The following is a 16,918-nucleotide window of genomic DNA, read 5'->3' as shown; positions in this document are numbered from 1 at the left end:
GAACGCTGAGAGTTGGAGATATGGAACCCTAATGACCAAAGATGAGGCAAGACGACTGTACGAACCTGGGACAGGATGGGAAAGCTGGCAAAGGATACATAAGAAATGGGGGGGGAGGGGAACCATCTGACCGTCCCCGCTATATGTCCCAGATACCTTCCAAAATATGTGGACGTATAGCGAAACAACGTAAAGCGTGAGAATTTTTTTCCTGTGTCTGACATCCATTGGCACGAATTAGTCTTTTTTTTTTTTTGACACACAATATAAGAGAGGGGACCGGGAGCACGTACAACGCAACAAGTGTCAATGACATTAGTGCGGAACCGACATACACCGAGGCGGCGTACAGCGGGGACGCCCTGAACTTGGTGTCAAGAGAACAATAATCGAAGAAGCCACACCAACCAACGCACAGCAAGCAACCATGAAAAGGTACCTTCTACAGGCAGGTGCAGTGATGCTGGAGGTCACACCGAAACCACAACAACAAGCTGACGACAGGTGAGACTTCAAAGCACAAAGCAGTAACAGCTCTACTGGCTGGGAAGAAGTCACGGACACAGAGCAGAAGGCACTCAAGCAGACAAACACCCTGACAAGCACAAACAAGCACAAACACCCAGACAAGCACAAACACCCTGAAGAGAGATGCCTCTCTCTTCCACACCGGACAATGCAACTGTCAACCAGATAATTCACGAGCGTGTAACTCACAGACGGCATGTTCTTTGAAAGACGGCAAAATCAGCGGAGGAGCAGATGCTGGCTCTGATCTGTAGTGGCCACGTTACAACACAAGCTCAGAGCGTGAAAATGAGCTACGGCAATAGAGAAGCGCAAGGACAAAGACACACAGATCAGACTGTGCTTCAGAACCAGTCCAGGTTTTACAGGACCAGGCTGATGATGAAAACCTGGAAGACAAATGATCAAACTCCCAGAAGAAACAAAACTAGGGGGCCGCCGAAGGAGCCCAACGGAGGATGCACGGGGTTTATGCTGTGATCGACAATGCTCTGAAGGCAAAAAAGGAGCAGTACAAGACAGGCAGAACTCCTAGAAGAGGATGCCAGAGACGGAGAAAGAAATAAAGGAAAGATGCAGGCAAGAGCAAAAAGTCTGGGGCCAGGAAAAGATGGCGGAAGCACAGAAGGGAGACTTCAAGCAGCTCTACAGTACAGCAAAAGACATCTCCGGAAGAGCCGGATGATCCCTTGTGATGCCCTTCAGGGACTCTCACAGACAGTAGGGATGTCAAAGAATAGTCCACTATACTATTAACCGATAAGCCAAGGCTCATCAGCTAATCTTGTCGACTACACGCACTCCCCCCCCCCCCCCCCTCCCCCCCCGCCTTGCAGCCTCTGTTTCAGAGGCAGGAGCCAGTGCTGGGGAAGAGCTGGATGAAAACCCAGTTCCCGCCAGCACCGTCTCTATGGTGCCACCTGCTCCCACAACAAGCACTGCTGACCCAGGCTCCCTGCAGAGAGACAGGCTTCTGACGCAAAGCATCCCGCAAAGCGCCCTCTGTCTGCAGCAGGCCCGAGCTCCCCACGAACAGAGGCTGCTCCGCGGGATGCTTTGCGTCAGAAGCCCGACTCTCTGCAGGGAGCCTGGGCCCACTGTGGGCAGAAGCTGCTTTGCAGCAGCACCCCCTGTCCATGGGGGGGGCGGGTCTGAGCATCCCACAGTGCAGAGTGGGGAAGGACAGGGCCAGGCTTAATGTGCTGCCCCCGCCCCAGCACAATCTCTCAGCTCCTATTGGCCGGTTCATAGAGCCACAGAGAGCAGCCAGCTGCTTTGAGCAGTGTGGAGCTGCTCACTGCCACAGGGGCGGGTCATGGTCCGGATTAAAGAGCTTGGCAGGCCGGGTCTGGCCCGCAGGCTGGATCTGGCCATCCCCAGACGATCCCCAGACGATCACTGTGATCTCTTCTGGCCTGGGAACCTACGATTAACGCAAGAGTCAGAAGCCAGGAATGGGAACCCAGCGTCAGAGCCAGACTCTGAAGTCAAGAACCACAGGTGGTTAGAACTGGAGTCAGAGGTCAGGAATCAGAGCCAAGAGTCCCAACCAGGTTTCCAAGGGCGAGGCATGGAAGGGGCGAAGCTGGGAACGAGCAGGTGCCAGTATTATCACAACCAGCTGTCGCTTGGCTCGAATACGGATGCGCTAACTCTACCTCTGATCGGGTGGTGGACCAAATCCAGCATCATACTACAGGACAGCAGGGTGTGTTAGGTGGCCCACAGTCAGGCTCTGCTGCAGGCCCTGATCCCTGACCGGGTGGAGAGAAATGAAATCAAACAGGGCCCAACCCTCCTTGCTGTAGAGCGTAACGACATTTGGGATAAAGATAAGACTCGGAAATCCGGAGACTGAACACCAGCTGGCTAAGCAGAGGTGTGCACCCCAAACTAATGGTCATTTACAGGGCTCACCAAGCGGCAGCGAGCCCCGCTCGCCAGCCGCATGGTTCGGCACGCTGCGCATGCGCAGACCACACTGCACGGCTGTGCCGGCTTGTAATCTACTTGCCACGGGCGAGTAGATTACACTAATTGTTGAGCCCTGGTCATTTATACCACATGCCTGTGCTGAGCATGTACGGAATGGCGCAGAGACCTGGCCATGGGCAGCAGCTAGCAAGAAGAGACTGGTGACGGCCCATCGCAGATGGCTGAGAAAGAGGCTACACGCTTCCTGGAAAGACAAAACAAAGGGAAGTGTAAGAGCTACCAGAGCCTGGCATGTTAGAAAATATCACCACAGACAGCTTAGGATATTGGGACACGTACCCCACATGGGAGATGGGAGACACGCTAAGCAAGCCTTGAGAACCCGAGGGAGGGCAGAGAACGTGAGGAAGGCGGGGAAGAACTGGCAGAAGGAGGATGCAGAACACACGGCCATCTCCGAAGAACTAGAGAGCAGCTGGAAGAACTGGACTGCCCGATGTCTGAGGTCAGGTTTTGAATATTTAGGATACACGAGGTCTCAATTCCATGCATCGCTCTGTAAGGACTAGCATTTTACTTTTTTTTTTAAAATAACCTGAAATATTCCTAATTTCACATGACTCGAGCAGCGGGGGTGTGAACACCAATTATCACAAGATTCCTGATACAATTACTCACCGTATCTTGCTGCTTGCACCTGCTAAGAAATCACCCAATGCATGCTATTTGTCCCATACCTTACGCATTTCTTACGTGTACAAGCTGTAAAGTTCTTACATTGAAATTCAGTTACAATTAGACAGGACTGTGCTGCACTTTAAAGACTAACAAGATGATTTATTAGGCGATGAGCTTTCATGGGCCAGACCTGAGGACGTGAGTCTGGTCCACAAAAGCTCATCAGCTAATAAACCATCTTGTTAGTCTTTAAAGTGCAGCATAGCTCTGTCTTTTGTTTCAGCAAGACCCACACTAACACGGCTACATCTCTATTACTATTCCAGTTACAATTAGTGGTTCCAGGCCGAGTTCCCTGTAAACTGTGCACTTGTGCGGCCACTCAGGATATTCCAATGCTGCCCAGCTGATGAAAAGAGAACCCACAGCTGGGGTCTTTGTTTCTACTGGTGGTGCACATTCACACATGTTTCAGTGCACATAAAATTATTCCACACAAAGAAAGGACCGATTAGAGAGAACATTGGTTCCAGGCCTCCCTCCATTTTGCTGAGACGGGGACACCATCAATGCTGGGCTGAACCTCTGAGTGCACCCAGTCCTGAGAGCAGGAGAGTAAGCACAGCACGAGGGCTGGGCCTGTGAGGACCCTGTGACGGCGCGCTGGGGTTTTCCCCATCTCCTGCACCCCCGTAATGGCACAGTCAGACTCCACCAGCCAGTAGAATAGAGGGAGTTTATTGCTTCTCCAGGATACAGCACAGCACAGATGTAATCTGGTTACAGGGCAGGCCTAGGATGCCTGAGCCCCCCTTGAGATGGGGGAGCCTGGGCCCCTAAATCCCAGCCCATTGCCTAGGCTGCTTCCTCCATGATATCAGCCAGAAACCTAACTCACTCACTTCCAGCCCTGCCCCTAGCCAGGGCTCCACTCCCCTTCTTCCCATTGTTCTGCTCCCTGGGAGATAACTGGTCAGACAGGTTCGAAGCCCCCTTGCGTAATGACTCACCTCCCGCCCTGCTGGGCCGTGCTGCAGCCAGCAGAGGTCACCCACAACCCACTGCCCAGCATAGCAACCAGCAAGGTACCCCCCCCTACGTCACAGACCCATTTGCAGAATACGGCTCAGCCTCCTTCAGGACCTGCTCTAACAAACAACTTCCCTCTTCAGCAACAATGGGGGACAGGCACATCCGACTCCAGAATGCCCTTACAAGGATTCCTCACGACTCAAATCGCTTTTATTCTAATGCACACAGGAGAACACGTTTCACCTCCAGCACCAACGAGGTGCTTCAAATGCTTCGTAAGAGCATAAGAACAGCCAGACTGCATCTGACCAAAGGCCTATCTAGCCCAGTATCCTGTCTGCTGACAGAGGCCAATACCAGATGCCCTGGAGGGAGTGAACACAACAATCATCACATGATCCCTCCCCTGTCATCCATTTCCAGACAAACAGAGGCTAGGGACACTATTCCTACCCATCCTGGCTAATAAGTATTGATGGTCCTGACCTCCATGAATCTATCTAGCTCTTTTTTGAACCCTGTTAAAGTCCTAATCTTCACAACATCTTCTGGCGAGGAGTTCCACTGGTTGACTGTGCGCTGAGTGGAAGAAAAACTTCCTTTTGTGCTTCCCTGCACCACAGAACTGTGTGGCCAGTTTAAAAAGCTGCCTTTCTGTGCCTCTTAGAGACAGACAAAAATACATGTAAGTATCTATGAGCTTTCATGGGCAAAACCCACTTCTTCAGACGAGCTCGAGTGCTCACCTGCAGAAATGGGTTTTGCCCACAAAAGCTCATGATACGATATATAGATATTTTGTTTGTCTCTAAGGTGCCACAGGACTAGTCATTGTTTTTAAAAGTTACAGATTCACACGGCAACCCCTCTGAGATTTTTCAGTGCCTCAACAGAGATGTGTGGTGTAAAGAGCACACAATGAAACAGTCTCAGCAAGACGCTCTGATCTCTTCTCCTCTCCCACTAAGCAGCATCAGTCTGTGCTGAGGGGCCAGCGACATGGCTGCTTGCTAGCGAGACTGCAGGCCGTATTTCTGGACATAGTGAATACTTGTTATTTCACAAGGAATAAAAAGCAGCACGCCCTCAGAGCCGCCCGGAAGCAGGAAAGCACAATCGACAGCGTCACGAACTAAAATTAGAGATTTCCATAGACGGCAGACCAAGGACACATCTTCCGTGAAAACATGAATACACCCGAGAGCCAGATTTAAATAAAGTAGGTCAAACTCTGCCTCCCAGATTTCTGCTACCCAAACTGCTCGGCAGAAAGGCAGTGCAGAATTTCCATTCAAAACTGGGAACAGAAAGCCTCGCCTGGGCACTGAAAAGAATTAACTCAGATGAGCATGAGCTCAGAGCTTCCAAAGAGAGTAAAGAAAACCAAGGAAGCTGGGAAGACTCACTGTGGGGTCCAATCGGGAATGCAGACAAGTTATTGACACCAGGAATTAGGGACGTTAGCGTTTATTTGAGGAATCCTGTAGCCGCAACCGTTCTTAGCGGTTACTAAAACGCTCCTCTCCCCGGGAGGGGCTGCCGGTGCGCTGCCGGGTCCACTCCCGAGGATCCCGCTGCCATCCCAAGCTGCTGCCTCTGTAAAAATCAGCTCCCCGCGCAGACCAGCTCCAGCCTGCTGCTTCATGCCGCTGCCTGATACAGCACGGGATGGCAGAGGCCCGTCTGAGCTCCCTGCAGACGGAGGCTACTCCAGCATCCCATGGAGCGGCCTCTATCCACAGCAAGTCTGGGCCCCCTTCAGACAAGAGCTGCTGCCTCGGATACAGAGGCAGCAGCGCAGGACGGCAGGGAGAGCCCTGTTTTTGAACCGGCACCCCACACAGACCAGCCCCCGCCTGCCACTGCGCTGCTGCCTCTGATACAGAGGCAGCAGTGCAGGGTGGCAGGCGACTCCCCTGCGTGTGCTTCATTTAAAACTCAGACTGGCAGGCTGGGACTGAGCCAGCTTGCCAGGTCCGAGTTTTAAATGCAGAGTGTGTGGGGGGGGGCTGTCACGGTTAACTGGGACTGTTAACTGATAAGCAATCACTCATTGGTTAAACAGTTAGCCGGCTAGCCGCCAACATCCCTACCAGGAATAAGGCAAGACCCTGTTTTAGCTCCAGACAGCTAATGTTTAGCAACCCCCGTGCAGCCCCTCCATAACGGCGGTATGTATTCCCACCGCCTCAGTGCACCGTGACAGATGCATCAGTCACTGATTACATCAGCCGCTGCCTGGTCATGAGTCTGTCCTGCCACACAGGGACCTCACCCCACTTGCAAGAGGAACGCCCAGCTTGACTTCACACACACACACCCAGTGTACCCACATGGCTCCATGCCCTGTTATTTTCTGAACTGTCCCCTTCCACGTGGGCGAGCCCTCACCCTGTGCACATCAAAGGAGGGTGGACAAGGAGCCCCCGGAGACTCTACCCCATTTTTCCTACCTCCCTGATCTGCATTTACAATGGCACTTCACGCTCCTCATTTCTCACCTAGCAGCACCTGCACTTCCTATCAGAGAAGTTGTTTATTTAGAGGCCCTATTTCAATTACCCGGCTGCTGGAACTGGGCAGGGCATCAATGCCACAGCACCAGCTGCGAGGGATGGAAGGAGATAAAAAACTTTAAATCCGGGGTGGGGAACCTCAGGCCCGGGGGCCGGATGCAGCCCCCGGCTTGCCTGGATCCAGCCCGAGGCACAGAGCTCCCCCCAGCTTTGGGGAGCCCGCACTGGTGCTCCTGCTGCCTCACCAGGGGCTGGAGCACACAAAATCTACTAGCCTGGACTCCGCCTAAGCTCTGGTGTGCATGGGGAATGTGCGGAGGGCCTTTCTTCTTCTCAGTCAGGGCCCACATCAGTGAGGGTTTATTTTTTGTTTGCTTCTCGCTTGTGTGCGGCCCCTGACTGATTTTTCTGTGGGTCAGTGGCGCCCCCCCCCCCCCAACCCAAAAAACATTCCCCGCCCCTGCTTTAAATCCAGGGTCAGATGTGTGTCTTCAAACATTTTCCTCTCTACCCAGAGAGGCACCAGAAGCTTTTTGACCTCTGGTACCTACCTCCCTGGACCTCAGTATTCCACAAGTTCATGCCTTGTCTAGAAAGACCGTTGTTTCCCCCGGCTGCAATGGCGCTGTCCACGGCCCACTCAGAGCTCGGGGAGACCACGCACAGAATGCAAGGATGTGTGTGTGGACAACGAGAACACCCAGAGTTCCAACAGTAAACGCTGCTGGGCAGTTGGAATGGAGCTACCGCTCTTGATGCAAGACCCGAGCTGACCTCTAATGAACGGGGGTACGGAACAAAACCTGCCCTGGAGGAATTCTACAACGCAAGGTTTATTGCTCTTCCTCCAAAGCAGCTAAGGCTCGCCACAGATCACTAGACCGGTGTCTTTTGAAGCGCTCGTTTTATGTTCTTGTCTTTCTCCACCATCTTTTCCCATCCCTCTGCAGTTGGTTTGTTTTGGTATTTGACTTTAAAATAAATATAGCACGTATAAGAGCAAACCCCTCCCTCTGACCCCCAAGCACTGACCCATGGACCAGTGGGGATTCACTTCCACTCCACCCCCCAAGTGAGCAAATTTCTAAGGCAAATTTGCAGCTACACCACAATGAGGACTGACTGGCGTACATACGATACCCCAAGAACAGCAAACAGGCTTGTGATAACAAAACAAATGCAAATGGGTGTGCTACAGTGAATTGGATTCATACATGAGCAAGCTCTCCGAGCGCCTCGTTACCCCCACATCCACATGTCAGCTCCAGAGAAACGGCAGCTAGTTAGGGCAGCGACCATGCGCAAACGCCCTGCTATCTTCCACAGGTCCTATGGCCGGAAGGGACCATTGTGATCTTCTAGTCAAACGCCCTGTGTTAGTACACAGGCCAGAGGACTTCCCTGAAAGAACGTTGACAACGGCAACACGCACAAATCTGAAGAGCTCGGTGCATCCCACTCGATTTTTGCAACACGATGCTTTTTTTTTTTTTCTTTTTTTCTTTTGCAGAGACATGATCACCCCGCACACTCCCACTCGGGAGGTTTGTTTTTGAAGTGAAAGCAAACCTTTAGCCAGATTAGTTCCAGTAATCTCTACACAGACGGATTCTGATACTATTTCCTGTTTCTGCACACTCCACCCTCGGCTACGGCTATCTCTTGCCATTTTAACCCTGCCCTGCCTGATTCATCAGCTGCGTCTGGCTCCCTTCCTCCATCACAAGCAAGCTTTGTGCAAACACGGCTGCTTACTCTCAAAGTTGGGAACAAGGGGCACTAAACCAGCCCCCCGCCATGCTCTGACTCTAATCCTACATTTGTAAATTTGCCAAGAACGGAGTGGAAAACAGCAGTCAGCAAAAAATCAAGTTATTTACAGAAGGCAGTGACAACACACCCTCCATGCAGCACATCTCCAAAGTCACCTTCCAGCAGCACCATAGCAAATATCAGCACCATCAAGCATGCTTTCACAGCTACGGAAGTTGTTACAGCAGCTGTGACCCAAAACCCCCTCACAACCGCCTGTGACAGCATCAGAAAGCCTGATAGAAGAGGGGAAGTAAACACCGCAGCAGGCTGAGAACGGCATCATCCGACCCATCTCACAAGGCCAGGCCACGGCACCTGGCAGCAGCTCACAGCGCTAGTCCTTAGCAGCGTTCCCTCTAAATGTTTCCATTCGTGTGCAGAATAGATTTTGTTTTATGCACCAAGGCATGTGTGGATGTGCACCACCAGTAGAAACACATGCTGCGGCCGCAGGTGCTCTGCTAATCAGCTGAGCGGCATTTGAATCGCTCCTGGGTGGCCGCCCAAGCGCTCAGCTTAGAAGCAATGCTAGTCCTTAGGTATACTTCATGATTATAGGCCAAGCAAGACCACCCCAGGCTGCCCTGCGAGCCAGATACAAAGCAGCGTTCGAGAGCCAGAACACACAGAGGAGGCTTTTCAACCACAGCGTGACCATCAAGGCACAGTGAGTTCAGGTGCCTTGCTCCGCTCCTACAGGACCAGGCCTAACAAGGGGCCTGTCAAACTTCTCCATGAAATGTTTAAGAAAAAAAAAAAAGCATCTGGCTACACGAACCATCTAATGCACAATGAGGCTGGGCTGGCTCAGATGAATGGGCCACACAGCTCTTGCCCTGGGCATGGGCTCAAATCAAAACCCGGACACAAGGTGACCAGTTGTTATCAACTGGCTGATGATCAGCAGCTGGATGGTCTAAACTAGCTCACCAGGGATCCAAGCAGACACAGTCTGAAGCCCTAGCTCCAGTAATCCTGCACCCACGGCCCCGCCAGGACAGGAGGGGCAGGGGGAGTGTGAAGCTTGCACTGTTCAACCCAAACATTTTCCGCTCACGTAAAAGCCACGCAGGGGGCCCAGCAAGTCCACAAAACCACGTCTGCTGCACAAGACCCAACCGCGCATGCGCACTGTTGCCTGGATAAGACAGTCATGAAATCCCTGTAGCCCCAACACCCCCGAAGATCCCGACTGCCTTGTTTCTGAGCGGCACAGACAGCGTGAGACCAAGTAACACAAACCACGCGAGTTGTACATTTTCAATATGTCCAGTCTGGGATCACCGGAGAACTACACCTCTATTTAAAAAAAATAAAACAGGGTCTCAAAGAATAGGCATGGCACTGTTAGCTCCCGGTCACAACTGAGAGTCAGGACTCCTGGGTTTAGTCCCAAATCTGGCACTGATTGGTGAGAGACCTTGGGCATGTTCCTTCCCCCCCTCCGTGCCTCAGTTTCCTCACCTATGAAATGGGTAAATGGCACCATCTAAGTCAAGAGATTTAAGACTGATGGACTAAATAAAAAGACAATGCAAAGCAGTGTTCATTTTTTAAAAACGAAACATCGGTACTCAGACTAGTGTCGGCCAGGATTTAAACGGCTAACAACTGCAACATGTTGTCAGCCACAACCAAACTACGGGTTGAATCTCTCTAGTCCGGCAACACCTGTGGTCTGGTAGGACCACACATGTTGCCGGACTGGAGCGCCCTGGCTGGGAGTCTGGTGGCAGAGCGGCTGGTGGCCAGGGAGTCTGGACAGGGCTGGGAGCCCAGCTAGCGGTGGGAGGGGAGCCGGTCTAGCAGCTGAGGGGCCAGAATCGACCTCCCCCGCTCCAGCAAACTCCCTTCCGCAGGGTCGGTCAGGTTCCGAGGGTGCTATGCTGGGGAGGTCCAACCTGTATTGCTTTCGAGATAACAGTATAAGCCAGCTGGCCCTGTTAACCTGTTTCACCGGCTCTGTCTACACCGATCAGGGAAAGCGTTTGCCACCATCTAGCACGAATTATCGCTCACGAGGAAGATGCTGGCTTGGTCACCCAGGCCTGAACAAAGCATGTAGTCTGGGCCGCTCACCACCCATCAACCTACAGACTGCTGCTGCGGTGTACGTGCCTCCTTCCAGCCCAGTCACACACGCCTCTCTCCATGGTTCCAGCTCACGAGTGGGTTCAGACAATTCCCTCGGCATGGCAACTTCTTTCCTTTCTTACACTGAAAATGGTTCAGAGCTGCCTACTGCGATATAAAGGAGTATAGCTCAGCGCAGGTTCCAGTAACTCCCAACCCCTCCCCGCTACAAGTGAGTCACCTTTCCAAGCTTTTCACTGCAACAAGGGCTAGAAACGTACCTGAACAAAAGTTCACACACAGGCTTAAGTGCTTGTAAGAGCAGGGCCAAAATTTGCTGCTGAGGCCAGAGGCCTTCATGGGTCAAACCCCACCCGAACTCAACGAGCACCACTAAACGCCGGGCAGTCACGACACCAGCGTTCAGATGTGATGGCGAGATTTACGATATCATACTGCTGTGCTTCCGTCACACCAACATGCAGCTCTGATGCCCGTGCAAGGTTAAATATCGAGATCATTTGAAGGCGGCTTCCTAGCATTGCACCAGCCCCAGGAAAGAATTACAGCCTCCTTAGGTTCAGCTGCATGCACAAACTCCTTAGATTTATCACACACATTAGGTGTATTTTTTAAAAAGCCACTTTGCGGAACATTAATTTCACAGATATGTTTCTAGGAGGACACATATAACAGTGGTCCCACGCATACACCCAATTTACTCCAGAAATGTTTCCCCACCATTTAATCTGGATGTTTCATCCCCAAACGTGCAAACCCTCATTTAGTTTCATACATGTGAGTCAAAGGGACTATGTCTTTAAAGCTAAACACATGTGTTTTGCAGGACTGGGCCCTAAATCTGGACGGATCAGGGAATTTGCTAAGGAAATACTCTCCCCTATTCCTCTTCATAATAAAAAGCAATGACATTTTCAGGACATATTTTTAGACTGAAGGAAGCAGTTTTACTGTTGTGCTGCTGTCGGTGTGCAAATGTGTTAAATGCTCACTTTTGTATAAGCCCATCAAAGCAGCTCGCTCTTGGATTAAATGTGGCACCAGAGATCTCAAATCCTACTATCAAAATGTTGTCTCCATCACTCGTTAAGATTGTCAAACAAGCGTTTTTGTGCTTATCCCCCAAGCTGCCCCCCACATCCATCCACAGGGCCCCCTCACTGTCCTTTCAATCGTTCTCAAAGCTCTCCTTTACCATGAGACCTGCAAACAACTTAGTGGTGGCTAAGCTGCTGGTGTGCTGATACCACTGCTTGTCGCCCAGGCCAAAACTGCTGCCTTGTTTCCTTGAACACCCCAGTCTATAACCACACACTGTCTCTTGGCTTGTGCTCCAACTGTTGGGGCAGAGACTGTTTGTTCTCTTTGTACAGCTCCCAGCACAAATCCTGGGGCAGCATTCCCTATAAGCTGGGCACTGGCGCAGCCCCTCCGGAGAAATTCAAATGCAGCCCAAATGATTAGCAGAGCACCCACAGCTAGGCGGTATGTTTCTATTGGTGGTGAACATTTGCACATGCCTCAGTGCACATAAAATGTATTCCACACAAGGGTGGAAAAAGTCCGCACAAGACTAGGAAAGAGTAAAGGGAACATTGGTCTCTGGCTATGGCTACTAGGCACTAAGATAATGCAAATAATAAATAGGAGCAAACTTTTTCAAAAGCAATTTAATCATCCCTCTGAATTTGAATAAAATGCCAGATTCCATGTTTTTAGGGATGCATTTTTGAGCTTGCCGGTGCAGCCATTCAGCTGGCCGGTCCGTGGGACAATCAGAATACACACAATGGAAAAAGAGGGTTGGTTTTGGAAAAAGTGGGCTCTGGCCATTCCAGCAGCCCGTTTTTTACTGCCAAGCACAGTTACCGCCTCTTGGGGAGGTGGGTTAACGATGCCAAAGGGAGCACTCTTCATTACCGCAGGACAGCTGCGAGGACGTAGCACCAAGCGCTGACTTTCCCTGAGCAGAGCACCACTACAGCCCTCTCCATAGGACTGGACCCTCGCTAGCCAGAGCCACTGCAATAGCCTCCTGGGACAGAAATTCCTGGCCTAAAAACTGAAAGACATAACGAGGGCAGACGCTGGCTGGCGTTGCTTTCGCATGGAGCCTGCACAGGACCTGAATGGCCCAGGCTGGGAAATAAAACCTCCGGGACCTTACAGACCAAATTCCCCCAACTCTTCCTGCCTCCTTAGCTGGGGCCTGGCTCTGAGGCAGCTCCCTCTCCAGAGCACAACGCCCCAGAACGAATTCCACCCTGCTCCTTATCACCTTGGCTCTACAGTTGGGCTCCCTGCAGCGACTTTTAACCCCCTGCAATCACCTCCACTTGCTCTGGGATCCACCTCCGTCAGCCCAAGTCCTGAGTCAGACACGCCCCTAGCAACTCCCCCACGGCCTGTATCCCCCCCCAGCTGTGTACAGACCCTGCCCACTAAGAGCCCCCCCAGCTGAGTGCAGAGCTCTCCTCTATGCAGAACCCCCCACACTTGTACAGACCCTGCCCCCCCAGCTGAGTGCAGAGCTCTCCTCTATGCAGAACCCCCCACACTTGTACAGACCCTGCCCCCTGAAGAGCCCCCCAGCTGAGTGCAGAGCTCTCCTCTATGCAGAACCCCCCACACTTGTACAGACCCTGCCCCCCCAGCTGAGTGCAGAGCTCTCCTCTATGCAGAACCCCCCACACTTTGTACAGACCCTGCCGCCCTGCAGAGCCCCCCCTTTGTACAGAGCCCGCCACTGTGCATAGCCACCCCCCCCCCACTTTTTACAGACTCCACCCCTGCATCTAACCCCCCTCCGCCACTGCAGGCGCGCTCCCCCACCCACGCACTGCAGCGGTAACACCCCTCTGCATGCAGCCCCAACGCGCCCCTCCACGCATATAACCCCCCAGCACGCCCCCCCCCCCCCAGCATGCAACGCCCCCTGCACGCGCCCGCACGTGTACAGAGCCCCTCGGCCTGAACCCTCCCCCCCCCCGGACTATAACCCCCCTGCACGTGTACAGAGCCCCCCCCCCATGCAACCCCCACTGCAGAGCCCCCCCCCCGCATGCAACCCCCCCCGCACCTCTTGGAGCGCTGCAGCAGGGCGCCCTGGCAGCGCTGGCTCCAGTAGCCGGGCGGGGCCGCGCCCCAGTAGCTCGGGTCCGACATCCCCGCCGGGCCCCGCTCCGCCCGGCCGGCCCCAGAGCGCGGCGCCGCGCGGCGGGCTCAGCTGCCTCGGGCCGCCCCGGGGCCCTCAGGCCACGCCCCCTGCCCTTAGGCCACGCCCCTTAGGCTTGTCCTCTCCCCCCCCCTCCACTGAGCCCCTCCTGCAGTTCCATCACCCTTCCCCCAGCCTGCTCTACTGACCCCCCCCCCACACAACCCCACTCAGGCTGCCCCCCTCCCTCACAGCTGAAGTTCCCCACTCCCCATGTGTGGGGCAGAGCCCCTGGCCTCTCCCAGTAACAACTGAGCCTGGTTTGGCCCCCCCAGCGAGCCCCCTTCTGCCAGGACTCAGCCCCTTCCCTGCTCCCCCCCCACAGATCTTATCCCCCTTCCTTTCCCAGCACCCAGCTAAAACGCTTGCCCCTTCCCCCACAAGGGGCTACATTGCCCCTGTGGCTGCAGAAGGGGGGTACAGGCAAAGAGAGATCACGGGGGGGGGGGCTGCCCTCCTGCTTGCAAACACTCCCCCCCCCCACATCAGCCTTCCTGCCCCACCAGCAGGATCAACCGTGCTATGGTGCATGCAGGCCATGGAGCTGTTGCCATGGCCGCGACTGTGTATTTCCTGCTGTGTCTCAGCCACACAGAAATAAAGACGTTTGTGGAAGTACCACGACAAGCCACGTTCAGCTCAGGGCTCCCGCCCATGCAGCCAAGTCGGAGATGAGAGCAGAACCCAGATTGTGGCTGAAACTGGGGCCCAGGGCTAAGGATGCGCCTGGAGTGGAGCTGGGACAGAATAGGACTGGATGGTGCTTCCCCTCCCTGCCCCTCATGGGGGCTGGCCTGGGTCCCAGTGCATCTCCTGGACATTCCTCTGTGCCCCCCACAGGGCGTGCCCCACGGTTTGGGAACCATTGATTTACAGCGTCGGTGCTGCTCCCACCATTGTCTGCCACAGAGACCTCAGTCCTCCTCATGTAGCAACTGCCCAGCAGACACCTTGCAAAAGGGATGTAAACACCGCCTAAAATAGTTAACCAGGTACATGATTTGTTTAACTGATTAACCACCGTCTGAAGGCTGTGGAGCCTGCCACAGCCATGCCACATCCCGGGTGTTGGGGGCAGCTCCGGCCCTGCCAGCCCGCCACTGCTGAGATCCTGGCGGCCAAGCCGCCATGGGCAGGAGGACTGCTCCTGCCAGCCGGGCCCTCCGCTTAACTGGTTACGCAGGAAGCTAGCCGGTAACATCCCAACTTCCCACGTGGACTAGGGATGTGAAAATGCAGGTAACTGGCTAACCGTGTAATCGCTGAAAACTTGTTTTAGAGAATGAGGTTAGTGAAAAATGGGGCTTGGTGTGGAGCCACCGGAAAGATTTCCATTGGGTTCAGTGGGCATTGGGTCAGCTGGGCTGTTGCTGAAAACACGGTTAGATGCACCTGCAGCATGGTGTGGCAGCCAGCTCTCCGGGAGCTGGTGTACACCAGAAGCAGACTTTTAAGTTGGCTCCTCCTATGTACGGGCTCCCGTGTGCCACCCTGTGCAGCATGGGGTGGCAGCCGGCTCCCCAGGAGCCGCGTGTAACCATTTGGGGTAACTGATAAGTTACACATTTAAACAGCTACACTCTGATATCCCTACTGTGGACAGACAATAATTCCATACAAACTACCATGTGACAGGAAGACCATAACAGGCACACACACACACCCAAAAAAAATCAAGCACTCTCGCTAGATAATGGCAGAATGAACGCTGCCTAGGCAACCAAGCGCTGCCTTCTAGGGCCAGATTTTCAAAATTGCTCAGTGTCTACTGTTCTCCGTGGGAGCTCTTGAAAATCTGGGCCCATTTGAGGATACTGAGCCAATCTGAAATCCTGGCGCATTAGGCTGATTGGATGCTCACTGAACACAATGGAAATCTTTCCGGTGGCTCCACACCAGGCCCTATTTTTCACTAACCTCATTCTCTAAAACAAAACTTCAAAGTTCTTAAAACACAAAATTCCACAGGAAGCGGAGATCAAGCCAGGGAAATTTCAACTTAACCAGTCTGCTAAATGTATAAGCAACTGAAAATGGGTTAGAATGGGTCATGTCAAGGAACCTTAGCCACAGGCCTTGCTAACTGCTATAACATTCATACTTCCAGTGTCCGCCTAGGGTTGCCAGTTGGTTTCAACAAAAATACCGGACACACTTGACATTACATCACAATCTATGTTACATCTTATTTAGAAAATACCAGACATTTATATTTTCTCAATTTGTTTCCCGAACAGAAAGCTCAAATACCAGACTGTCGGGTTCAAAACCCTATGTCCACCTCAGCCTCTCAGTGCAGGGGACTGATAGAAACACAATAAAATGTAAATCTGAAACATCATTGAACACAAAGACATCAAAACAATCCAGGAACTGGAATCACCTCACATACCAGAACCACAGGCAGTCTCAGCAGAAGCACAGATATTCCTGGATTTTAGCCAGTAAAGATAAATTCTCTCTCTCCCAATTGCCCTTTTCCTCTCATCAAAGTCCCTGATTAATACTGATTCTGTGACATCGCAGTTGTCTCCGCAGCAAGTGTCTGATGTCATACTCAGTGAGGCAGGCATTCCCACAAGAGAAGCCAGCTGACTAAGCTAACTGAAGGACTCTTGGCACTAAGGTAGAAGGAGACCAAAGGTTAAACTGCTGTTTGCATAAACGTTCTCTAGCTTTATGCCAGGGATGAAAAGCCTTCTTTAAGTGCACATCTGGTCAGTTAAGGAGGCGTTCAGCAAATGGGAAAGAACCCCAGAGCCACAGGAAAGCCATCCCCTCCATATCAAAGGAACTGGGTTGTGCAAGAAAAGGAGGCTTTTCCGCTCCTTGGTGACATAACATGGAGTGTCTTAAAAAGTTGCATAAATGTGTTTCTAAATCTGCCTCGCTTCCTCCTTAATTGGCAGAAAAGCTCCAGCCAGCAAACTTGTGGATTTTCCATGTTCTTTTCATAGGCCAGGTCTAAACACAGTGTTTGTACCAGTATGCGAGTATGTGGCTAGAGGTAAGTCGACTGGAATAGTGATACTGGTGCAAAGGATTGCATAAACCAGGAGGTGTGGATGCAATATACCAGTAAAAAGGTGCTTTATTCCAGCCTAGA

General features: G+C 52.6%; 1 protein-coding gene across 4 annotated transcripts in view; it reads right to left on the bottom strand.

Annotated features, from left to right (window-relative positions):
• Nucleotides 1-16,918, bottom strand: part of MAST3 (microtubule associated serine/threonine kinase 3) — an 87,128-nt gene that overhangs the window by 40,738 nt on the left and 29,472 nt on the right. Inside the window, exon 1 of one of the 4 annotated variants that reach the window (XM_075902928.2) lies at nt 13,678-13,835. The exons of the other annotated variants lie outside the window; for them this stretch is intronic. Coding sequence (XP_075759043.2) covers nt 13,678-13,763 — 86 coding nt within the window. The 5' untranslated portion in view covers nt 13,764-13,835. Of the gene's footprint in view, nt 1-13,677; nt 13,836-16,918 lie in introns of those variants that run through there. 4 annotated transcript variants of the gene reach the window in all.

The sequence above is a fragment of the Pelodiscus sinensis genome, chromosome 32 (genome assembly GCF_052426305.1).
Source record: "Pelodiscus sinensis isolate ZL-2025 chromosome 32, ASM5242630v1, whole genome shotgun sequence".
Lineage (NCBI taxonomy): Eukaryota > Metazoa > Chordata > Testudines > Trionychidae > Pelodiscus > Pelodiscus sinensis.
The sequence above is the reverse complement of the archived record's forward strand: the minus strand, read 5'-3'. Positions and strand labels throughout refer to the sequence as shown.